Source organism: Lonchura striata, chromosome 35, assembly GCF_050655825.1.
Source record: "Lonchura striata isolate lonStrDom1 chromosome 35, ASM5065582v1, whole genome shotgun sequence".
NCBI classification, from domain to species: domain Eukaryota; kingdom Metazoa; phylum Chordata; class Aves; order Passeriformes; family Estrildidae; genus Lonchura; species Lonchura striata.
In genome coordinates, this window is record NC_140737.1 from 927352 (window position 1) to 951525 (window position 24174).

General features: G+C 48.8%; 1 protein-coding gene across 3 annotated transcripts; it reads right to left on the bottom strand.

Moving 5' to 3' along the window:
- Positions 1-2039: 2039 nt before the first annotated feature.
- On the bottom strand, positions 2040-23971 carry SLC39A7 (solute carrier family 39 member 7). Of its 3 annotated transcripts, none has more exons than XM_085565187.1 (10): positions 23858-23968; positions 22533-22693; positions 19292-19460; positions 16979-17011; positions 16749-16787; positions 16266-16313; positions 14562-14657; positions 8850-8993; positions 5422-5618; positions 2040-2748 (listed from the first exon to the last, which is right to left on the bottom strand). In XM_085565187.1, the coding sequence occupies exons 2-10, from the start codon at positions 22656-22658 to the stop codon at positions 2494-2496; spliced, it is 1107 nt and encodes a 368-aa protein (XP_085421313.1). In that variant the 5' UTR covers positions 22659-22693; positions 23858-23968; the 3' UTR covers positions 2040-2493. The 3 variants fall into 3 exon arrangements, with proteins under 3 accessions (XP_085421313.1, XP_085421314.1, XP_085421315.1); XM_085565188.1 differs by having other exon boundaries at positions 2241-2748; positions 23837-23888; XM_085565189.1 differs by lacking the exon at positions 14562-14657 and having other exon boundaries at positions 2242-2748; positions 23858-23971.
- Positions 23972-24174: the final 203 nt, after the last annotated feature.

Consider the following 24174-nt stretch of genomic DNA (forward strand, 5'->3'; position numbering starts at 1 on the left):
CCCCAAATCCCAAAACATGGTCCCAAAATCGCAAATAATGGCGCCAAAATCCAGCCCCAAACTCCATAAACTGACATCAAATTCCAGCCCCCAAATTCCAAATAATGGCCCCAAAATCCAGCCCCAAAATCCCAAAATTTGACCCCAAAATCCGACCCCAAAACCAGCCTGAAATCCCAGAAAATGGCCCCAAAATCCAACCCCAAAATCCCAAAAATTGACCCCAAAATCCGTCCCCAAATCCCAAAATCGTCCCCAAAATGTCCCCAAATCCCCAAATTTTCCTAAATCCCAAAATGTCCCCAAATCCCCAAATTTTCCTAAATCCCAAAATGTCCCCAAATGTCCCCAAATCCCCAAATGTCCCCAAAATCCCCAAATGTCCCCAAAATGTCCCAAATTAATAAAAAGTTCTTCCAGCACCTGCATTTCCTTGGATTTTTTCCATTTTTTTTTGATTTTCCCCCCGTTTTTTTCCCAAAAAACCCCAAAATTCCCATTCCAAAACCCCAAAATCCCCATTTTTTTATCCAAATCCCCATTTTTTTCCCAAAATCCCCATTTTTCACCCCAAATTCATCCACGCACTCGTCTCCTCCTCATCCTCATGTTTTATTCATGATTTGCCACCACGCCATCAAAAATGATTAAAAAACTCCAGAAATTCCAAAAAAACCCCCCAAAATTCCCGTTCCAAAATCCCGAATTTTCCATTTTTATGGGGTGAGGTTTTAGGTCTAAAACCCCAAATTTTCCATTTTTTTCGGGATGATTTTTTACCTCCAAAACCCCAAATTTCCCATTTTTTCGGGCCGATTTTTTCCCTCCAAAACCCCAAATTTTCCAATTTTTTTCGGGCTGATTTTCCCAAATTCCCCATTTCTTCAGGCCGATTTTTTCCCTCCAAACTCCCAAATTCCCATTTTTTTTGGGCTGATTCTCCCAAATTTCCCATTTATTTTGTGCTGATTCTCCCAAATTTCCCAATTTTTTCCAGGCCGATTTTCCCAAATTCCCCATTTCTTCAGGTCGATTTTTTCCCTCCAAAACCCCAAATTTCCCATTTTTTTCGGGCTGATTCTCCCAAATTTCTCATTTTTTCAGGCCAATTTTTTCCCCTCCAAAACCCCAAATTTCCCAATTATTTGGAGCTAATTCTCCCAAATTTCCCAATTCTTTCCGGGCCGATTTTCCCAAATTTCCCATTTTCTCGAGCCGCTTTCCCCCCTCCAATCCCCAAATCCCCAAATTCCCATTTTCCGCCATTTTCCCCCCAAATCCCCATTTTCCGCCATTTCCCCCCCAAAATTCCCATTTTCTGCCATTTTCCCCCTCCAATCCCCAAAAATTCCCATTTTCCGCCATTTTCCCCCCGAAATTCCCATTTTCCGCCATTTTCCCCCCCCAATCCCCATTTTCTGCCCCAAATCCCCATTTTCCGCCATTTTCCCCCTCCAATCCCCAAAATTCCCATTTTCCGCCATTTCCCCCCCAAAATCCCCATTTTCCGCCATTTTCCCCCCAAAAATTCTCATTTTCCGCCATTTTCCCCCTCCAACCCCCAAAATTCCCATTTTCCGCCATTTTCCCCCTCAAATTGCCATTTTCCCCCCAATCCCCATTTTCCGCCATTTTCCCCCATTTTCCCCATTTTCCCCCATTTTCCCCAATCCCCATTTTCCGCCATTTTCCCCCCAATCCCCATTTTCCGCCATTTTCCCCCATTTTCCCCCCAATCCCCATTTTCCGCCATTTTCCCCCCAACCCCAATTTTCCGCCATTTTCCCCAAAATCTCCATTTTCCCCCATTTTCCCCCCAATCCCCATTTTCCGCCATTTTCCCCCCAACCCCAATTTTCCGCCATTTTCCCCAAAATCTCCATTTTCCCCCATTTTCCCCCCAATCCCCATTTTCCGCCATTTTCCCCCAATCCCCATTTTCCGCCATTTTCCCCCAAACCCCAATTTTCCGCCATTTTCCCCAAAATCCCCATTTTCCCCCCAATCCCCATTTTCCGCCATTTTCCCCAAAATCTCCATTTTCCCCCATTTTCCCCCCAATCCCCATTTTCCGCCATTTTCCCCCAATCCCCATTTTCTGCCATTTTCCCCATTTTCCCCCCAATCCCCATTTTCCGCCATTTTCCCCCTCCAATCCAAAATCCCCATTTTCCGCCATTTTCCCCCCAAAATCCCCATTTTCCCCCCAAAATCCCCATTTTCCCCCCAATTCCCATTTTCCGCCATTTTCCCCCAAACCCCAATTTTCCGCCATTTTCCCCAAAATCCCCATTTTCCGCCATTTTCCGCCATTTTCCCCATTTTCCGCCATTTTCCCCATTTTCCGCCATTTCCCCCTCCCAACTCCCCAACGACACCCCCCCCCCACCGGACCGTACCATTCCCCATCCCACAGCGGGGGGGGTGACCCGGCCGGGCCCATTTCACCCATTTCCCCGATTTCCCGGGAATTCGGGGCAAATCCGGGAATTCCTACTCGTAGAGGGCGATCAGCAGCATCATGGCCACGCCGGCCAGCAGCGCCAGGAGCTGCAGCAGCGCCGGGCCGGCGCCGGCGTGGCCGAGGATCTCGGGCAGCACCGACACCGTGCCCAGGTAGATGAAGCCGCCGGCGGTGAAGGGCAAGATGGCGGCCATGGCGCCGGCGGCGCCGGAGCCCTCGGCCAGCAGGGAGCAGGCGGAGCCCGCCACGGCCGCCAGCGCCGTCAGCAGCTGCAGCAGCAGGGCCTGCGAGGAGACTGGGATGGACTGGGGGGACTGGGAATGGGGGGGACTGGGGGGACTGGGAATGGGAGGGACTGGGAATGGGGGAGACTGGGGGGACTGGGGGGACTGGGACTGGGAGGGACTGGGGGACTGGGACTGGGATGGACTGGGGGACTGGGACTGGGACTGGGAATGGGGGGACTGGGGAGACTGGGACTGGGACTGGGAATGGGGGGGACTGGGATGGACTGGGGGACTGGGAATGGGAGGGACTGGGAATGGGATGGACTGGGAGGGACTGGGGGGACTGGGACTGGGAGGGACTGGGATGGACTGGGACTGGGATAGACTGGGAGGGACTGGGATAAACTGGGATAAACTGGGACTGGGAGGGACTGGAATGGACTGGGATGGACTGTTATAAACTGGGACTGGAAGAGACTGGGAGGGACTGGGATAAACTGGGACTGGGAGGGACTGGGAGGGACTGGGATGGACTGTTTTTTTCCCCCATTTCCCCCCATTTTCCCCTATTTTCCCCATTTTTCCCCCATTTCCCCCCATTTTTCCCTATTTCCCCCCCATTCCCCCCTATTTTTCCCCAATTTTCCCCATTTTCTCCCCCATTTTTCCCCCTATTCCCCCCATTTTTTCCCCCATTTCCCCCCATTTTTCCCCCCATTTTTTCCCCCATTTCTCCCCATTTTTCTATTTTTTCCTCCATTTTTCCCCCCATTTTCCCCCCATTCCCCCCCATTCTTCCCCCTATTTTTCCCCCATTTTTTCCCCCATTTCCCCCCATTTTTCCCCCCATTCCCCCCCATTTCCCCCCAATTTTTTCCCCCATTTCCCCCCCATTTTTCCCCCCATTTTTTCCCAATTTCCCCCCCATTTCCCCCCATTTCTCCCCCCATTTTTCCCCCCATTTCCCCCCCATTTTCCCCCCATTTTTTCCCCCAATTTCCCCCCCATTTTCCCCCCATTCCCCCCTATTTTTCCCCAATTTTCCCCCCAATTTCCCCCCATTTTTCCCTATTTCCCCCATTTCCCCCCCATTTTCCCCATTCCCCCCCATTTTTCCCCCATTCCTCCCCATTTTTCCCCCCATTTTCCCCCATTTCCCCCCATTTTCCCCATTTCCCCCCATTTTTCCCATTTCCCCCCCATTCCCCCCTATTTTTCCCCCCAATTTTCCCCCATTTCTCTATTTTTCCCCCCATTTTTTCCCAATTTCACCCCCATTCCCCCCCAATTTTCCCCCCATTTCCCCCCAATTTCTCCCATTCCCCCCCCATTTTTCCCTATTTTTCCCCCTATTTCCCCCCCAATTTTTCCCCCATTTCTCCCCATTTTTCCCCCATTTTTTCCTCCATTCCCCCCCAATTTTCCCCCATATTTCCCCCTCCATTTCCCCCATTTTTCCCCCCATTCCCCCATTTTTCCCCCATTTCCCCCCACATTTTCCCCCCATTTCCCCCATTTTCCCCCCATTTCCCCCTATTTTTCCCCAATTTTCCCCCCATTTCCCCCCATTTTTCCCTATTTCCCCCATTTTCCCCCCATTTTCCCCATTTCCCCCCCATTTTCCCCCATTTTTCTTTTTTTTCCCCCATTTCCCCCCCATTTTCCCCCATTTCCCCAATTTTCCCCCCATTTCCCCCATTTTTCCCTATTTCCCCCCCATTCCCCCCTATTTTTCCCCTATTTCCCCCATTTCTCCCCATTTTTCTATTTTTTCCCCCATTTTTTCCCCCATTTCCCCCCATTTTCCCCCCATTTTCCCCCCATTTCCCCCCATTCTTCCCCCTATTTTTCCCCCCATTCCCCCCCATTTTTCCCCCATTTCCCCCCCATTTTCCCCCCCATTTCCCCCATTTCCCCCCCATTCTCCCCAATTTTCCCCCATTTTTCCCCCCATTTCCCCCATTCCCCCCCATTTTCCCCATTCCCCTCCATTTCCCCCTATTTTCCCCCCATTTCCCCGTTTTTCCCCCATTTTCCCCCCTTTTTTTCCCCCATTTTTCCCCAATTTCCCCCCCATTTTTTCCCCCATTTTTCCCCATTTCCCCCCCATGTTTTCCCCAATTTCCCCCCTATTTTTCCCCATTTCCCCCCCAATGTTCCCCTATTTTTTCCCCCTATTTCCCCCCCATTTTCCCCCATTTCTCGCCCCCATTTCCCCCCATTTTTCCCTATTTTTTACCCCCATTCTCCCCAATTTTTCCCCATTTTTCCCTATTTTTCCCTGCATTTCCCGCCCATTTTTTCCCCCATTCCCCCCCATTTTCCCCCATTCCTCCCCATTTTTCCCCCATTCCCCCCATTTCCCCCTATTTTTCCCCCCATTTTTCCCATTCCTCCCCCATTTCCCCTCCAATGTTCCCCCATTTCCCTCCCCATTTTTCCCTATTTCCCCCCCATTTTCCCCCCATTTTTCCCATTTTTCCCCCCATTTCCCCCATTTCTCCCCCCATTTTTTCCCCAATTTCCCTCCATTCCCCCCATTTCCCCCCCATTCCCCCCCAATTTCCCCCATTTTTCCCCCCATTTCCCCCCATTTTCCCCCATTCCCCCCATTTTTCCCCCATTTTTCCCCCATTTTTTCCCCCCATTCCCCCCCATTCTTCCCCCCATTTCCCCCCATTTTTCTTTTTTTTCCCCCCATCCCCCCCATTCCCCCCATTTTTCCCCCACCTGTCTCTTGGAGCAGCCGGCGCGCAGCAGCAGCGCCACGTCGCCCAGCTCGTGGGGCAGCTCGTGCAGCAGCACCGACAGCGCCGTCAGCGCGCCCCGCGCCGGACCCGCCCAGAACGCCGCGCCCAGCGCCAGCCCGTCCGTGAAGTTGTGCGCCGCGTCGGCCGCCAGGTTCAGGTAACCCGAGGCCGCCATGCCTGCGCCCCGAAAATGTAAAAAAAAACACCCAAAATCAGACCAAAATCGGCCCGGAGTTACCCCAAAATCACCCTGAAATTGGCCGTAAATTCGGCCCAAAGTTGGCTTAAAATAGGCTGAAGTTACCCCAAAATTGTCACAGAGTTACCCCAAAATCACCCTGAAATAGGTACTAAATTCGGCCAAAAGTCGGCTTAAAATAGGCTGAAGTTACCCCAAAATCAGACCCAAATCGGCCCAGAGTTACCCCAAAATCACCCTGAAATTATCCCGAAAATTGGTCGTAAATTTGGCCCAAAGTCGGCTTAAAATAGGCTGAAGTTACCCCAAAATCAGCCCAAAATCAGCCCCAAAATGAGCCCAAAATCACCCCTAAAACGCCCAAAAGTTACCCCAAATTCAGCCCCAAAATGATCTCAAAATAAGCCGTAAAACACCCTGGAGTTATCCCAAAATCAGCCCAAAATTGTCCCGGAGTTACCCCAAAATCACCCTGAAATTATCCCGGAAATCGGCCGTAAATTCGGCCCAAAGTTGGGTTAAAATAGGCTGAAGTTACCCCAAAATCAGCCCCAAAATTGGCCCGGAGTTACCCCAAAATCACCCTGAAATTATCCCGAAAATCGGTTGTAAATTCGGCCCAAAGTCGGCTTAAAATAGCCTGAAGTTACCCCAAAATCAACCCCAAAATCAGCCCAAAATCAGGCTCAAAATCATCCCCAAAATCACCCCTAAAACACCCAGAAGTTACCCCAAAATCAGCCCAAAATGATCCCCAGAATCAGCCCAAAGTCACCCCAAAATCAGACCCAAATCAGCCCGGAGTTACCCCAAAGTCACCCTGAAATTATCCCGGAAATCGGCCGTAAATTCGGCTCAAAGTCGGCTTAATATAGGCTGAAGTCACCCCAAAATCAGCCCAAAATTGGCCTGGAGTTACCCCAAAATCACCCTGAAATTATCCCGAAAATCGGTCGTAAATTTGGCCCAAAGTCGGCTTAAAATAGGCTGAAGTTACCCCAAAATCAGCCCCAAAATTGTCCCGGAGTTACCCCAAAATCAGCCCTAAAGCGCCCTGAAGTTACCCCAAAATTATCCTGGAGTTACCCAAAATCACCCTGAAATTCATCTTAAATTCGGCCCAAAGTCGGCTTAAAATAGGCTGAAGTCACCCCTAAAATCACCCCAAAATCAGCCCAAAATCACCCCTAAAACGCCCAAAAGTTACCCCAAAATCAGCCCAAAATTATCCCCAAAATCAGCCCAAAGTCACCCCAAAATCAGCCTCAAAATCACCCCAAAGTCACCCTGAAATTGCCCCCAAATCCCCCAAAATCCCCAAAGTCCCCAAATGTCCCAATATCCCCCAAAATCCCCAAATGTCGCCAAATCCCCCAAAATCCCCCCAAAATCCGCAATTGTCCCAAAATCCCCAAATCCCCCAAAAGTCCCAAATCCTTCCTGATGTCCCAAATGTCCCCAAATCCCCAAATGTCCCCAAAATCCCCAAATCCCTCAATGTCCCAATATCCCCCCAAAATCCCCAAATGACCCCAAATTCCCCAAAAGTCCCAAATCCCCCAATGTCCCCAAATCCCCCAAAAGTCCCAAATCCTTCCCAATGTCCCAAATGTCCCCAAATCCCCAAATGTCCCCAAATCCCCCAAAAGTTCCGAAATCCCCCAAATATTCCTAAAGTCCCCAGAGTCCCAAATCCCACAATTGTCCCCAAAATCCCCCAAATGTCCCCAAAATCCCCAAATCTCCCCAATTGTCCCAAATCCCCCAAATGTTCCCAAATCCCCCAAATGTCCCCAAATCCCCCAAAATCCCCCCAAAATCCGCAATCCCCCCAAAATCCCCAAATGTCCCCAAATCCCCCAAAAATCCCAAATCCTTCCCGATGTCCCAAATGTCCCCAAATCCCCCAAATGTCCCCAAAATCCCCAAATGTCCCCAAATCCCCCCAAAGTCCCAAATCCTTCCCAATGTCCCCAATGCCCCCAATTCCCTCAATGTCCCCAAAATCCCAAAATCCCCAAATGTCCCAATATCCCCCAAAAGTCCCAAATGACCTCAAATCCCCCAAAAGTCCCAAATCCTTCCCAATGTCCCCAATGTCCCCAAATCCCCCAAATGTCCCCAAAATCCCCAAATCCCTCAATGTCCCAATATCCCCCAAAATCCCCAAATATCCCCAAATCCCCCCCAAAATCCGCAATTGTCCCAAAATCCCCAAATGTCCCCAAATCCCCCCAAAGTCCCAAATCCTTCCCAATGTCCCCAATGTCCCAAATCCCCCAAAATCCCCAAATGTCCCCAAATCCCCCAGAAGTCCCAAATCCTTCCCAATGTCCCCAAATCCCCCCAAAATCCCCAATATCCCCCAAAATCCCCAAATGACCCCAAATCCCCCAAAAGTCCCAAATCCTTCCCAATGTCCCCAATGTCCCCAAAATCCCCAAATGTCCCAATATCTCCCAAAATCCCCCAATGTCCCCAAATCCCCCCAAAGTCCAAATCCTTCCCAATGTCCCAAATGTCCCAAATCCCCCAAAATCCCCAAATGTCCCAAATTCCCCCAAAAGTCCCAAATGTCCCAAATTCCCCCAAAAGTCCCAAATCCTTCCCAATGTCCCAAATGTCCCCAAATCCCCCAAAATCCGCAATTGTCCCAAAATCCCCAAATGACCTCAAATCCCCCAAAAGTCCCAAATCCTTCCCAATATCCCCAAATCCCTCAATGTCCCAAAAATCCCCAAATCCCTCAATGTCCCAAAAATCCCCAAATCCCTCAATGTCCCAAAATCCCCCAATGCCCCCAAAATCCCCAAATCCCCAAATGTCCCCAAATCCCCCGAAATCGCCCCAAAATCCCCAAATCCCCAAATGTCCCAATATCCCCCAAAATCCCCCAATGTCCCCAAATCCCCCAAATGTTCCCAAAATCCCCAAATCCCCCAAAGTCCCCAAATCCCCCCAAAATCCCCAAATGTCCCCAAATCCCCCAAAAGTCCCAAATCCTTCCCAATGTCCCCAAATCCCCCAAAATCCCCAAATGTCCCCAAAATCCCCAAAATCCCCCAATGTCCCCAAAATCCCCAAAATCCCCCAATGTCCCCAAAATCCCCCCAAATCCCCCAGTGTCCCCAAATCCCCCAAAATCCCCAATCCCCCCAAAATCCCCCAATGTCCCCAAATCCCCCGAAATCGCCCCAAAATCCCCTGACCTGCCCTGTCCCTGTCCGAGCTCCTCCCGCGCCGGCTCCTGGTGGCCTTGGTGGCCCCGGTGGCCCCGGTGGCTTTTGTCCCCTTGGTCCCTTGGGCGTCGCCGTCGGCCTCGTCCTCGCTGGAGCTGTGCTTGGATTTGGGGGCTGGGGGCCAGAAAGGGACAAAATCCACCCGAAATCCCAAAAATCCGGCCCAGAAAACCCGAAATCCAAAAAATCCAGCCTCAAGTCCCACAAATCTACCCCGAAATCCACCCGAAATCCCAAAAATCCGGCCCAAAAAATCCAAAATCCAAAAAATCCAGCCTCAAGTCCCACAAATCTACCCCAAAATCCCAAAAATCCGGCCCAAGAAACCCAAAATCCCAAAAAAAACCAGAATCCCCAAAATCCGGCCCAAAAAACCCAAAATCCTTGAAATCCAGCCCCAAGTCCCAAAATCAACCCCAAATCCAGGCCAAAATCACAAAAATCCGGCCCAAAAAATCCAAAATCCAAAAAAAACCAGCCTCAAGTCCCACAAATCTACCCCAAAATCCCAAAAATCCGGCCCAAAAAACCCGAAATCCAAAAAATCCAGCCCCAAGTCCCACAAATCTACCCCAAAATCACAAAAATCCGGCCCAAAAAACCCGAAATCCAAAAAATCCAGCCTCAAGTCCCACAAATCTACCCCGAAATCCCCAAAATCCAGCCCGAAATCCCAAAAATCCGGCCCAGAAAACCCAAAATCCAAAAAATCCAGCCCCAAGTCCCACAAATCTACCCCAAAATCACAAAAATCCGGCCCAAAATCCCAAAAATCCAGCCCAAAAAACCCAAAATCCAAAAAATCCAGCCTCAAGTCCCACAAATCTACCCCAAAATCCACCCGAAATCCCGAAAATCCGGCCCAAAAAACCCGAAATCCAAAAAAAACCAGCCTCAAGTCCCACAAATCTACACCGAAATCCCAAAAATCCAGCCCAAAAACCCAAAATCCAAAAAAAACCAGCCTCAAGTCCCACAAATCTACACCGAAATCCCAAAAATCCAGCCCAAAAAACCCGAAATCCAAAAAAAACCAGCCTCAAGTCCCACAAATCTACACCAAAATCACAAAAATCCGGCCCAAAAAATCCAAAATATCCAGCCCCAAGTCCTACAAATCTAGCCCGAAATCCCAAAAATCCGGCCCAAAAAAACCCAAAATCCAAAAAATCCAGCCTCAAGTCCCACAAATCTACCCCAAAATCCACCCGAAATCCCAAAAATCCGGCCCAAGAAACCCAAAATCCCAAAAAAAACCAGAATCCCCAAAATCTGGCCCAAAATCCCAAAAATCCGGCCCAAAAAACCCAAAATCCTTGAAATCCAGCCCCAAGTCCTACAAATCTACCCCAAAATCCCCAAAATCCGGCCCAAAATCCCAAAAATCCGCCCCAAGAAACCCAAAATCCCAAAAAAACCCAGAATCCGAAAAATCCGGCCCAAAATCCACCCTGAAATCACAAAAAAACCCCAAAATCCCAAAAATCTGGCCCAAAATCCACCCAAAATCCCAAAAATCCAGTCCAAAACCCCCAAATCCTCTAAATCCAGCCCAAAATCCCACAAATCTACCCCAAAATCCCAAAAATCCGGCCCAAGAAACCCAAAATCCCCAAAATCTGGCCCAAAATCCCAAAAATCCGGCCCAAGAAACCCAAAATCCAAAAAAAAACCAGAATCCCAAAAATCCGGCCCAAAATCCACCCAAAATCCAGCCCGAAATCACAAAAAAACCCCAAAATCCCACAAATCCAGCCCAAAATCCAGCCCGAAATCCTAAAACCCCAAAATCCCACAAATCCAGCCCAAAATCCCGAAAATTCAGCCCAAAATCCCAAATTCTCTAAATGCAGCCCAAAATCCACCCAAATTCTCCCAAAAATCCCCATTTCCCCCCGTTTTTTTCCCCCTTCCTTCCCTGTTTTTGCCCCAAAAATCCCCATTTTCCGTCCCCAATCCCCGTTTTCCCTGTTTTTGCCCAAAATCGCCATTTTTCCCCCCAAACCCCCTTTTTCTTTGCCCAAAATCCCCATTTTCCCCCCTCCATTTTTCCCTCCCCAAACCCCCTTTTTTCCCTGTTTTTGCCCCAAAAATCCCCATTTTTCCCCCGTTTTTTTCCCCATTTTCCCTCCCCAATCCCCGTTTTTGCCCAAAATCGCCGTTTTTCTTCCCAAACCCCCGTTTTTGCCCAAAATCCCCATTTTTCCCTCCCCAAACTCCCATTTTTCCCCATTTTTTTCCCCATTTTTCCCCCATTCCCCCCTCCCCATCCCCATTTTCCCCATTTTTGCCCAAAATCGCCATTTTTCCACCCAAACCCCCGTTTTTGCCCAAAATCCCCATTTTTCCCCCCAAACCCCCGTTTTTGCCCAAAATCCCCATTTTTCCCCCCAAACCCCCTTTTTCTTTGCCCAAAATCCCCATTTTTCCCTCCCCAAACTCCCATTTTCCCGTTTTTTCCCCCATTTCCCCCCGTTTTCCCCGTTTTTGCCCAAAATCACCATTTTCCCCCCAAACCCCCATTTTTGCCCAAAATCCCCATTTTTCCCCCCAAACCCCCATTTCTGCCCAAAATCCCCATTTTCCCCCCTCCATTTTTCCCTCCCCAAACCCCCTTTTTTCCCCGTTTTTGCCCCAAAAATCCCCATTTCCCCCCCATTTTTCCCCCGTTTTTTCCCCCATTTTCCCCGTTTTTGCCCAAAATCGCCATTTTTCCACCCAAACCCCCGTTTTTGCCCAAAATCCCCATTTTTCCCTCCCCAAACTCCCATTTTCCTGTTTTTTCCCCCATTTCCCCCCGTTTTCCCCATTTTTTCCCAAAATCCCCGTTTTTCCCCCCAAACCCCCATTTTTGCCCCAAAAATCCCCATTTTCCCCCCGTGTTTTTCCCCGTTTTTCCCCCCAAACCCCCATTTTTGCCCAAAATCCCCATTTTCCCCCTCCATTTTTCCCTCCCCAAACCCTCTTTTTTCCCTGCTTTTGCCCCAAAAATCCCCATTTCCCCCCCATTTCCCCCCCGTTTTTTCCCCCATTTCCCCGTTTTTGCCCAAAATCACCGTTTTTCCCCCCAAACCCCTGTTTTTGCCCAAAATCCCCATTTTTCCCTCCCCAAACTCCCATTTTTCCCCCGTTTTTTCCCCCATTTTCCCCGTTTTTGCCCAAAATCCCCATTTTTCTCCCCAAACCCCCATTTTTGCCCAAAATCCCCATTTTTCCCCCTCCACTTTTCCCTCCCCAAACCCTCTTTTTTCCCTGTTTTTGCCCCAAAAACCCCCATTTTCCCCCCGTTTTTTCCCCGTTTTTTCCCCCATTTTCCCCGTTTTTGCCCAAAATCCCCATTTTTCCCCCCAAACCCCTGTATTTGCCCAAAATCCCCATTTTTCCCTCCCCAAACCCCCTTTTTCTTTGCCCAAAATCCCCATTTTTCCCTCCCCAAACCCTCTTTTTTCCCTGTTTTTGCCCCAAAAATCCCCATTTTCCCCCCGTTTTTCCCCCGTTTTTTCCCCGTTTTTTCCCCGTTTTTTCCCAAAATCCCCATTTTTCCCCCCAAACCCCCGTTTTTGCCCAAAATCCCCATTTTTCCCTCCCCAAACCCTCTTTTTTCCCTGTTTTTGCCCCAAAAATCCCCATTTCCCCCCATTTTCTCCCCGTTTTTTCCCCCATTTCCCCGTTTTCCCCGTTTTTTCCCAAAATCGCCATTTTTCCCCCAAACCCCCATTTTTGCCCAAAATCCCCATTTTCCCCTCCATTTTTCCCTCCCCAAACCCCCTTTTTTCCCTGTTATTGCCCCAAAAATCCCCATTTCCCCCCCATTTTTCCCCCGTTTTTTCCCCAATTTCCCCGTTTTTTCCCAAAATCCCCATTTTTCTCCCCAAACCCCCATTTTTGCCCAAAATCCCCATTTTTCCCCTCCATTTTTCCCTCCCCAAACCCCCTTTTTTCCCCATTTTTGCCCCAAAAATCCCCATTTTCCCCCCGTTTTTTTCCCCGTTTTTCCCCCGTTTTCCCCATTTTTGCCCAAAATCCCCATTTTTCCCCTCCATTTTTCCCTCCCCAAACCCTCTTTTTTCCCTGTTTTTGCCCCAAAAATCCCCATTTTCCCCCCGTTTTTCCCCCGTTTTTTCCCCGTTTTTTCCCCGTTTTTTCCCAAAATCCCCATTTTTCCCCCCAAACCCCCGTTTTTGCCCAAAATCCCCATTTTTCCCTCCCCAAACCCTCTTTTTTCCCTGTTTTTGCCCCAAAAATCCCCATTTCCCCCCATTTTCTCCCCGTTTTTTCCCCCATTTCCCCGTTTTCCCCGTTTTTTCCCAAAATCGCCATTTTTCCCCCAAACCCCCATTTTTGCCCAAAATCCCCATTTTTCCCCTCCATTTTTCCCTCCCCAAACCCTCTTTTTTCCCTGTTTTTGCCCCAAAAATCCCCATTTCCCCCCCATTTTCTCCCCGTTTTTTCCCCCATTTCCCCGTTTCCCCCATTTTTTCCCAAAATCCCCGTTTTTCCCCCCAAACCCCCATTTTTGCCCAAAATCCCCATTTTTCCCCTCCATTTTTCCCTCCCCAAACCCCCTTTTTTCCCTGTTTTTGCCCCAAAAATCCCCATTTTCCCCCCGTTTTTTTCCCCGTTTTTTCCCCCGTTTCCCCCGTTTTTGCCCAAAATCCCCATTTTTCCCCCCAAACCCCCATTTTTGCCCAAAATCCCCATTTTTCCCCCCAAACCCCCTTTTTCTTTGCCCAAAATCCCCATTTTTCCCTCCCCAAACTCCCATTTTCCCGTTTTTTCCCCCATTTCCCCCCGTTTTCCCCCGTTTTTTCCCAAAATCCCCATTTTTCCCCCCAAACCCCCATTTTTGCCCCAAAATCCCCATTTTTCCCGTTTTTCCCCCATTTTTTTCCCTATTTTCCCTCCTCAATCCCCGTTTTCCCCGTTTTTGCCCAAAATCCCCATTTTTCCCCCCAAACCCCCATTTTTCCCCCTCCATTTTTCCCTCCCCAAACCCTCTTTTTTCCCTGTTTTTGCCCCAAAAATCCCCATTTCCCCCCCATTTTCTCCCCGTTTTTTCCCCCATTTTCCCCCCGTTTTCCCCGTTTTTTCCCAAAATCCCCATTTTTCCCCCCAAACCCCCATTTTTGCCCAAAATCCCCATTTTTCCCCCCTCCATTTTTCCCTCCCCAAACCCCCTTTTTTCCCCGTTTTTGCCCCAAAAATCCCCATTTTCCCCCCGTTTTTTCCCCCGTTTTTTCCCCCATTTTCCCCGTTTTTGCCCAAAATCGCCATTTTTCCACCCAAACCCCCGTTTTTGCCCAAAATCCCCATTTTTCCCTCCCCAAACTCCCATTTTCCTGTTTTTTCCCCCATTTCCCCCCGTTTTCCCCATTTTTTCCCAAAATCCCCGTTTTTCCCCCCAAACCCCCATTTTTGCCCCAAAAATCCCCATTTTCCCCCCATTTTTCCCCCGTTTTTTCCCCCATTTTCCCCATTTTTGCCCAAAATCCCCATTTTTCCCCCCAAACCCCCATTTTTGCCCAAAATCCCCATTTTCCCCCTCCATTTTCCCCCTCCCCAAACCCCCTTTTTTCCCCGTTTTTGCCCCAAAAATCCCCATTTTTTCCCCGTTTTTTCCCCCGTTTTTTCCCCCATTTCCCCGTTTTTGCCCAAAATCGCGTTTTTTCGCCCCAAACGCACCGTGGCCGTGGGCGCCGCCGTGGCGCACCGCCAGCTCCACGGCCAGGAAGGCGACGATGCCGGCGAGCACCCAGAGCCCCACGCGCAGCGCCGCGCCTGGAACGGGGCGAAAACCCGCGGAAACGGGCAAAAGTGAGAGAAAGCGCCAAAAACGGCAAAAAACGGCAAAAAATGGCAAAAAACGGCATTGGAATGGCGGGAAATGGGGAAAAAATGGGGAAAAGTGGGGAAAAGTGAGAGTAATGTTGAAAAACGGCGAAAAACGGCATTGGAATGGCGGGAAGTGGGGAAAAATGGGGAAAAATGGGGAAAATGGGGAAAAATGGGGAAAAATGGGAAAAAATGGGGAAAAATGGGAAAAAATGGGGAAAAATGGGGAAAAATGGGGAAAAATGGGGAAAAAATTGGAAAAAAATGGAAAAAAATGGGAAAAAAATTGGGCAAAAATGGGCAAAAAAAATGGGCAAAAATGGGCAAAAATGGGCAAAAAAAATGGGAAAAAATGGGAAAAAATGGGGAAGAAAATGGGGAAAAAATGGGCAAAAATGGGCAAAAAAATGGGAAAAAAAATGGGAAAAAAAATGGCAAAAAATGGGGAAAAAATGGGCAAAAGAATGGGAAAAGATGGGCAAAAATGGGAAAAAAATGGGCAAAAATGGGGAAAAAATGGGGAAAAAATGGCATTACAGGGATGAGAAAATGGCAGAAAATGGGAAGAAAATGGAAAAAAATGGGGAAAAATGGGAAAAAAATGGCAAAAAATGGGCAAAAAAATGGGAAAAAATGGGCAAAAAAATGGGAAATATGGGGAAAAATGGGAAAAAAATGGGGAAAAATGGGAAAAAATGGGGAAAAAATGGGAAAAAGTGAGAGCAACGTCAAAAAACGGCATTGGTATGGCGGGAAATGGGAGGAAATGGGGAAAAATGGGAAAAAATGGGGAAAAAATGGCATTACAGGGATGAGAAAATGGCAGAAAATGGGAAAAAATGTGAAAAAATGGGGAAAAATGGGGAAAAAATGGGGAAAAATGGGAAAAAAATGGCAAAAAATGGGGAAGAAAATGGGGAAAAAATGGGCAAAAATGGGCAAAAAAAAGGGCAAAAATATGGGAAAAAGTGGGCAAAAATAGGAAAAAAATGGCAAAAAATGGGCAAAAAAATGGGGAAAAAATGGGCAAAAATGGGAAAAAATGGCAAAAAATGGAGAAGAAAATGGGGAAAAAATGGGAAAAAATGGGCAAAAAAATGGGAAGAAATGGCATTACAAGGGTGAGAAAATGGCAGAAAATGGGCAAAAAATGGGCAAAAAATGGGCAAAAAAATGGGCAAAAATGGGAAAAAAAATGGGCAAAAAATGGGTAAAAAAATGGGAAAAAATGGGCAAAAATGGAGAGAAATGGTAAAAAATTGCATTAAAGTGGCATTAAAATGGGCAAAAATGGCAAAAAAAGGCCAAAAATGGCACCAAAATGGACAGAAATGGCACCAAAGTGGCAAAAATGGCAAAAATGGCATTAAAATGGCAAAAAATGGCCAAAAAATGGCCAAAAATGGGAAAAAAAGGACAGAAGTGGCACCAATATGGCCAAAAATGGAAAAAAAATGGCTCCAAATGGCCAAAAATGGCTCCAAATGTTCCCAAATTGGCTCCAAATGACCCAAAAAGTCCCAAAATGTCCCCAAAATGTCCCCAGGCTCTCACCGTGGCTGTGGTGGGAGTGGCCGTGGTCCTCGTGGTGATCGTGGTGACCTGCAGGGACAAAAATTGTCCCAAATTGTCCCAAAATTGTCCCAAAATTGTCCCCGAGGTGTCCCAGTGTCCCCAAAATGTCCCCAACCCCCTAAAACCACCCCAAAGCCCCCCAAAATGTCCCCAAAATGACCCAAAAATGTCCAAAAATGACCCAAAAATGCCACCAAGTGTCCTAAAATGTCCCCAAATGTCCCAAAGTGTCCCCAAGGTGTCCCAGTGTCCCCAAAGCCCCTAAAACCATCCCAAATCCCCCAAAAATGTCCCCAAATCCCCCAAAAATGTCCCCAAATGACCAAAAAATGCCATCAAGTGTCCCAAAAATGTCCCCAAATGTCCCAAAAATGTCCCCAAATGACCAAAAAATGACATCAAGTGACCCAAAAATGTCCCCAAATGTCCCCAAAATGTCCCCAAGTGTCCCCAGGCTCTCACCGTGGCCGTGGTGGGAGTGGCCGTGGTCCTCAAGGTGACCTGCAGGGACAAGAATTGTCCCCAAATTGCCCCAAAATGGCCCCAAAATTGTCCCCAAGGTGTCCCAGTGTCCCCAAAATGTCCCCAACCCCCTAAAAACCGCCCCACACCCCCCCAAAAATGTCCCCAAATGACCCAAAAATGTCCCCAAATGACCCAAAAATGTCCCCAAGGTGTCCCCAGGCTCTCACCGTGGTCGTGGTCCTCGTGGTGATCGTGGGGAGCTGTGGGGACAAAAATTGTCCCAAAATTGTCCCCAAATGACCCAAAATTGTCCCAGTGTCCCCAAAATGTCCCCAAACCCCCTCAAACCGCCACAAACTGTCCCAAAACTGCCCCAAAATCACCCCAAATTGTCCCAAAATCACCCCAAAATGTCCCAAAACCCCCCTAAAACCACCCAAACCCCCCACAAACCCACCCCAACCCCCCCCAAAACTGCCCCCAAATTGTCCAAAAATCCCCCAGAATCGCCCCAAAATCCCCCCAAATTCTCCCAAAATCACCTCAAAGTGTCCCAAAATCACCCCAAAGTGTCCCAAAATCACCCCAAAGTGTCCCAAAACCCCCCTAAAACCACCCCAAACCCCCCCAAAACCCCCTCGGAACCACCACGTAACCTCCCCCAAATTGTCCAAAAATCGCCCCGAATCGCCCCAAACTGCCCCAAAATCCCCCCAAATTCTCCCAAAATCACCCTAAAGTGTCCCAAAATCACCCCAAAGTGTCCCAAAATCCCCCCAAAGTGTCCTAAAATCACCCCAAAGTGTCCCAAACCCCCCTAAGCCCATGCCAAACCCCCCTAAAACCACCCCAACGCCCCCTCAAAACCGCCCCCAAATTGTCCAAAAATCCCCCAGAATCGCCCCAAAATCCCCCCAAATTCTCCCAAAATCACCCTAAAGTGTCCCAAAATCACCCCAAAGTGTCCCAAAATCACCCCAAAATGTCCCAAAACCCCCCTAAAACCACCCCAAACCCCCCCAAAACCACCGCAAACCCCCTCGGAACCACCACGTAACCTCCCCCAAATTGTCCAAAAATCCCCCAGAATCGCCCCAAACTGCCCCAAAATCCCCCCAAATTCTCCCAAAATCACCCTAAAGTGTCCCAAAATCACCCTAAAGTGTCCCAAAATCACCCCAAAGTGTCCCAAACCCCCCTAAGCCCATGCCAAACCCCCCTAAAACCACCCCAAACCCCCCTAAAACCACCCCCAAATTGTCCAAAAATCCCCCAAAATCGCCCCAAAATCCCCCCAAATTCTCCCAAAATCTCCCTAAAGTGTCCCAAAATCACCCTAAAGTGTCCCAAAATCACCCCAGAGTGTCCCAAAACCCCCCTAAAACCACCCCAAACCCCCCCAAAACCACCGCAAACCCCCTCGGAACCACCACGTAACCTCCCCCAAATTGTCCAAAAATCCCCCAGAATCGCCCCAAACTGCCCCAAAATCCCCCCAAATTCTCCCAAAATCACCCTAAAGTGTCCCAAAATCACCCTAAAGTGTCCCAAAATCACCCCAAAGTGTCCCAAACCCCCCTAAGCCCATGCCAAACCCCCCTAAAACCACCCCAAACCCCCCTAAAACCACCCCCAAATTGTCCAAAAATCCCCCAAAATCGCCCCAAAATCCCCCCAAATTCTCCCAAAATCTCCCTAAAGTGTCCCAAAATCACCCTAAAGTGTCCCAAAATCACCCCAGAGTGTCCCAAAACCCCCCTAAAACCACCCCAAACCCCCCCAAAACCACCGCAAACCCCCTCGGAACCACCACGTAACCTCCCCCAAATTGTCCAAAAATCCCCCAGAATCGCCCCAAACTGCCCCAAAATCCCCCCAAATTCTCCCAAAATCCCCCCAAATTCTCCCAAAATCACCCTAAAGTGTCCCAAAACCGCCCCAAAGTGTCCCAAACCCCCCTAAACCCATGCCAAACCCCCCTAAAACCACCCCAAACCCCCCACAAACCCACCCCAACCCCCCCTCAAAACCACCCCCAAATTGTCCAAAAATCCCCCAAAATCGCCCCAAAATCACCTCAAAATGTCCCAAAATCACCCTAAAGTGTCCCAAAATCACCCCAAATTCTCCCAAAATCCCCCCAAACTGTCCCAAAATCACCTCAAAGTGTCCCAAAATCACCCTAAAGTGTCCCAAAATCACCCCAGAGTGTCCCAAAACCCCCCTAAAACCACCCCAAACCCCCCCAAAACCCCCTCGGAACCATCACGTAACCTCCCCCAAAATTGTCCAAAAATCCCCCCAAATTGCCCCAAACTGTCCCAAAATCACCTCAAATTCTCCCAAAATCACCCCAAAATGTCCCAAAATCACCCCAGAGTGTCCCAAAACCCCCCCAAAACCACCCCAAACCCCCTCGGAAGCAACACGTAACCGCCCCAAAACCGCCCCCAAATTGTCCAAAAATCCCCCCGAATCGCCCCAAACTGCCCCAAAATCGCCCCGAATCGCCCCAAAACCGTGCTGGGGCTGTGACAGACCCAGGGCGTGGGGGATGAGGTGCAGGAAGGCGTCGCCCAGCAGCCCCCCGGCAGCGAAGCTCAGCAGCAGCCGCAGCAGCCCCCGGCGCCGGGGGGACCCCGAATCGGCCGGGAGCAGGAGCAGCACCAGGTGGGGGGCCAGGGACACCCCCAGGGCCGCCCCCATCGTCTGGGGGGAAAAAAATGGGAAATTTGGGGTGAAAAACGGGGATTTGGGGAAAAAAAACGGGGGGTTGGGGGTGAAAAAATGAGAATTTTAGGGGTTAAAATGGGGATTTTAGGGGGGGATTTGGGGTTGAAGGGGTTAAAATGGGGTTGAAGGGGTTAAAAGGGGTTTGAAGGGGTTTGGGGGCACAAAAAGGAATTTTGGGGAAAAAATGGGGGTTTGGGGGTGAAAAAATGAGAATTTTAGGGGGAAAAATGGGGATTTTAGAGGGGAGATTGGGGCTGAAGGGGTTAAAATGGGGTTGAAGGGGTTAAAAGGGGATTGAAGGGGTTAAAAGGGGTTTGAAGGGGTTAAAAGGGGTTTGGGGGCACAAAAAGGGAATTTTGGGGAAAAAAATGGGGGTTTGGGGGTGAAAAAATGAGAATTTTAGGTGGAAAAATGGGGATTTTAGGGGGGGAAATGGGGGTTTGGGGGGAAAATTGGGATTTAAAGGGTTACAATGGGGTTGAAGGGGTTAAAGGGGTTTGGGGGGGCTCGGGAGGGATTTGGGGGTGCACAAAGGGAATTTTGGGGAAAAAATTTGGAATTTGGGGTGAAAAAATGGGGAGTTTGTGGGGAAAAAATGGGGATTTGGGGAAAAAAATGGGGTTGAAGGGGTTAAAATGGAAGTTTGGGGGGAAATTGGGATTTAAAGGGTTAAAATGGGGTCCCAGAGGGATTTTGGGGGACCCCGAATCGCCGGGAGCAGGAGCAGCACCAGGTGGGGGGCCAGGGACACCCCCAGGGCCGCCCCCATCTTCTGGGGGGGAAAAATGGGGAAATTTGGGGTGAAAAATGGGGATTTGGGGAAAAAAAACGGGGGGTTGGGGGTGAAAAAATGAGAATTTTAGGGGTTAAAATGGGGATTTTAGGGGGGGATTTGGGGTTGAAGGGGTTAAAATGGGGTTGAAGGGGTTAAAATGGGGTTGAAGGGGTTAAAAGGGGTTTGGGGGCACAAAAAGGGAATTTTGGGGAAAAAAATGGGGGATTGGGGGGAAAAAATGAGAATTTTAGGGGTTAAAATGGGGATTTTAGGGGGGGATTTGGGGTTGAAGGGGTTAAAAGGGGTTTGAAGGGGTTTTGGGGCACAAAAAGGGAATTTTGGGGAAAAAAATGGGGGTTTGGGGGTGAAAAAATGAGAATTTTAGGGGTTAAAATGGGGATGTGGGGGGTTAAAATGGGGGTTTGGGGGGAAAATTGGGATTTAAAGGGTTGAAATGGCGTTGAAGGGGTTAAAAGGGGTTTGGGGGGGCTCGGGAGGGATTTGGGGGTGCACAAAGGGAATTTTGGGGAAAAAATTGGGAATTTGGGGTGAAAAAATGGGGAGTTTGTGGGGAAAAAATGGGGATTTGGGGAAAAAAAAGGGATTGAAGGGGTTAAAATGGGGGTTTGGGGGGAAATTGGGATTTAAAGGGTTAAAATGGGGTCCCAGAGGGATTTTGGGGGACCCCGAATCGGCCGGGAGCAGGAGCAGCACCAGGTGGGGGGCCAGGGACACCCCCAGGGCCGCCCCCATCGTCTGGGGGGGAAAAATGGGGAATTTGGGGTGAAAAACGGGGATTTGGGGAAAAAAAACGGGGGTTGGGGGTGAAAAAATGAGAATTTTAGGGGATAAAATGGGGATTTTAGGGGGGGATTTGGGGTTGAAGGGGTTAAAATGGGGTTGAAGGGGTTAAAAGGGGGTTGAAAGGGTTAAAAGGGGTTTGGGGGCACAAAAAGGGAATTTTGGGGGAAAAAATGGGGGTTTGGGGGTGAAAAAATGAGAATTTTAGGGGATAAAATGGGGATTTTAGGGGGGGAAATGGGGGTTTGGGGGGAAAATTGGGATTTAAAGGGTTACAATGGGGTTGAAGGGGTTAAAAGGGGTTTGAAGGGGTTAAAAGGGGTTTGGGGGCACAAAAAGGGAATTTTGGGAAAAAAAATGGGGGTTTAGGGATGAAAAAATTAGAATTTTAGGGGGAAAAATGGGGATTTTAGAGGGGGATTTGGGGTTGAAGGGGTTAAAAGGGTGTTGAAGGGGTTAAAAGGGGTTTTGGGGCACAAAAAGGGAATTTTGGGGGAAAAAAAGGGAATCTGGGGTGTAAAAATGAGAATTTTAGGGGGAAAAATGGGGATTTGGGGGGTTAAAACGGGAATTTGGGAGTGAAAAAATAAGAATTTCAGGCACAAAAATGTAATTTGGGGGCATAAAAAGGAGATTTTTTTTCATGTATTTTGGGCCATTTTAGGCTATTTTTAGAAAGTATTTTAAGGCATTTTGGGCCATTTCAGAGCATTTTTATGGGGAATTTTAGTGAGAAATTTTAGGATATTTTAGGACATTTTTAAGCAATTTCAGGACATTTTTTGGGAATTATTTGGGAGTATTTAGGGCCATTTTTAGGCTCTTTTGGGGCATTTTGAGGCATTTTTTTGGGGATTTTAGGTTATTTTAGGGTATTTTTTTGGGTATTTTGAGACATTTTTAGGCCATTTTGTAGCATTTTTTAGGGAGAATTTTTGGGTATTTTTCTAAGACAATTTTTGTGTATTTTGGGCCACTTTAGACTATTTTTTAAGAGTATTTTAAGCCATTTTGGGTCATTTTGGGGGTAAATTTTAGGACATTTTATTGAGAAACTTGAGGATATTTTGGGATATTTTAAAGCAATTTCAGGACAATTTTCGGGAATAATTTGGGAATATTTTGGTCCATTTTTAGGGGGGGTTTTGGGTATTTTGGGGCATTTTGAGGCATTTTTTTTGGGATTTTAGGGTGTTTTGGGGTATTTTTAGGAAATATTTCAGGGTATTTTTGGGGGGTAATTTTTGTGTATTTTGGGCCACTTTAGGCTATTTTTGGAGAATATTTTAAGGCATTTTTGAGGAGGAATTTTAGGACGTTTCATTGAAAAACTTTTGGATATTTCGAGACATTTTTAAGCAATTTAAGGGCGTTTTTCAGGAATAATTTGGGAATATTTAGGTCCATTTTTAGGGAGGATTTTGGGCTGTTTTGGGGGATATTTCGGGTGGTTTTTTGGGTATTTTTCTCACCTGCAGCCACACCTGGGCGGTGTCCGGGCGGGTTTTGGGGGGTCCATAGGGGTGGGGGTGGTCCTGGTGCCCCTCCCCAAGCCCCAGCAGCACCCCCAGGGTGAGGATGAGGAGGGGGAGCCCCATGGGAGGAGGGGGGCAAATTTTGGGGGGGGGTGGTCCTGGAAGAGAAAGAAAAATAAAAAAAAAATGAGGATTTAAAAGAGTTTTTCAAATCCACTCCCCGCCGCCCCAAAAAAATTCCAAAAACACCCAAAATCCCCATCAGGATGTCTAAAATCGCCTCAGGGCACCCAAAATTCCATCAGGATCCCCAAAATCCCCTCAGGGCACCTAAAATTCCCTCAGGACCCCCAAAATTCCCTCAGAATCCCCAAAATCCCCTCAGGACACTCAAAATCCCCTGAGGATCTCCCCAAAATCCACTCAGGGCACCCAAAATCCATTTAAGGCACCCAAAATCCCCTCAGGGCACCCAAAATTTTCTCAGGTTCCCCAAAATTACCCCAAATCCCCTCAGGACCCCCAAAATTCCCTCAGAATCCCCCTCAGGACCCCCAAAACCCCCTCAGGATCCCCAAAACCCCCTCAGGACACTCAAAATTCCTTCAAGACACCCCAAAACCCCTCAGGGTGCCCAAAATTCCCTCAGGGCACCCAAAATTCCTTCAGGATCCCCAAAATCCCCTCAGGTTCCCCAAAACCCCCTCATGGCACTCAAAATTCTCTCAGGGCACCCAAAATCCATTCAGGGCACCCAAAATCCATTCAGGGCACCCAAAATTCCCTCATGGCACTCAAAATTCTCTCAGGGCACCCAAAATTTCCTCAAGGCACCCAAAATCCATTCAGGGCACCCAAAATTCCCTCAGGATCCCCAAAATCTCCTCAGGATCCCCAAAATTCCCTCACGGAACCCAAAATCCCCTCAGGGCACCCCAAATCCCCTCAGAGCCCCCTCAGGATCTCTAAACCCTCCCCAAATCCCCTCAGGATCCCCCAAATCCCTTCAGGATCCCCCAAAACCCCCTCAGGAACCCCAAAAGTCACTCCAAGATCCCCCAAATCCCCTCAGCATCTCTAAATCCCCTCAGGATCCTTAAACCCTCCCCAAGTCCCCTCAGGACACCCCAAATCCCCTCAGGACACCCCGAATCAACTCAAAGCCCCCTCAGGACCCCCCAACCCCCCACCCCGCCTCCCCAATACCCCTCCCAATCCTTTCCTCTGACCCTTGCCAGCCCCTCAGCCCCTCCAAAACACCCCAAAATCCCTTCAAAACCCCCAAAACTCCCCCCAAAAACCTCTGGGGGAGGCGCCGGTACCCCCAAAAGCCCGGGAACGTGGCACGGCGAGATCTCGCGAGATTTCCCGCGAGAAGCGGGGCGCGGCAGAAGGGCAAAATCCGCCCGTAGCAAAGATGGCGGCGCGGCTTCAAGGCGAAATATCGCGAGATTTCACCGAGAGGCGGGGAAAAAATAACGGTGTGTTAAGGGCAAAAGTGCCCGGAATAAAGATGGCGTCGCGGCTTCGGGCGAAATATCGCGAGATTTGGATGGAAAGAGGGGAGTGAAGGAACTGCCAGCAAGATGGCAAAAATTAAAAAAAAAAAAAACAGTTTAAAAACAGTTAAAATTTTAAT

Coding starts and splice junctions, on each gene's coding strand:
- SLC39A7 (XM_085565187.1), bottom strand. CDS start 22,658: ATGGGGCTCCCCCTCCTCATCCTCACCCTGGGGGTGCTGCTGGGGCTT. Junction 19,461..22,532: donor CCGCCCAGGTGTGGCTGCAG/GTGAGAAAAATA, acceptor TTTTCCCCCCAG/ACGATGGGGGCGGCCCTGGG. Junction 2,749..5,421: donor CCGGCTGCTCCAAGAGACAG/GTGGGGGAAAAA, acceptor GTCTCCTCGCAG/GCCCTGCTGCTGCAGCTGCT.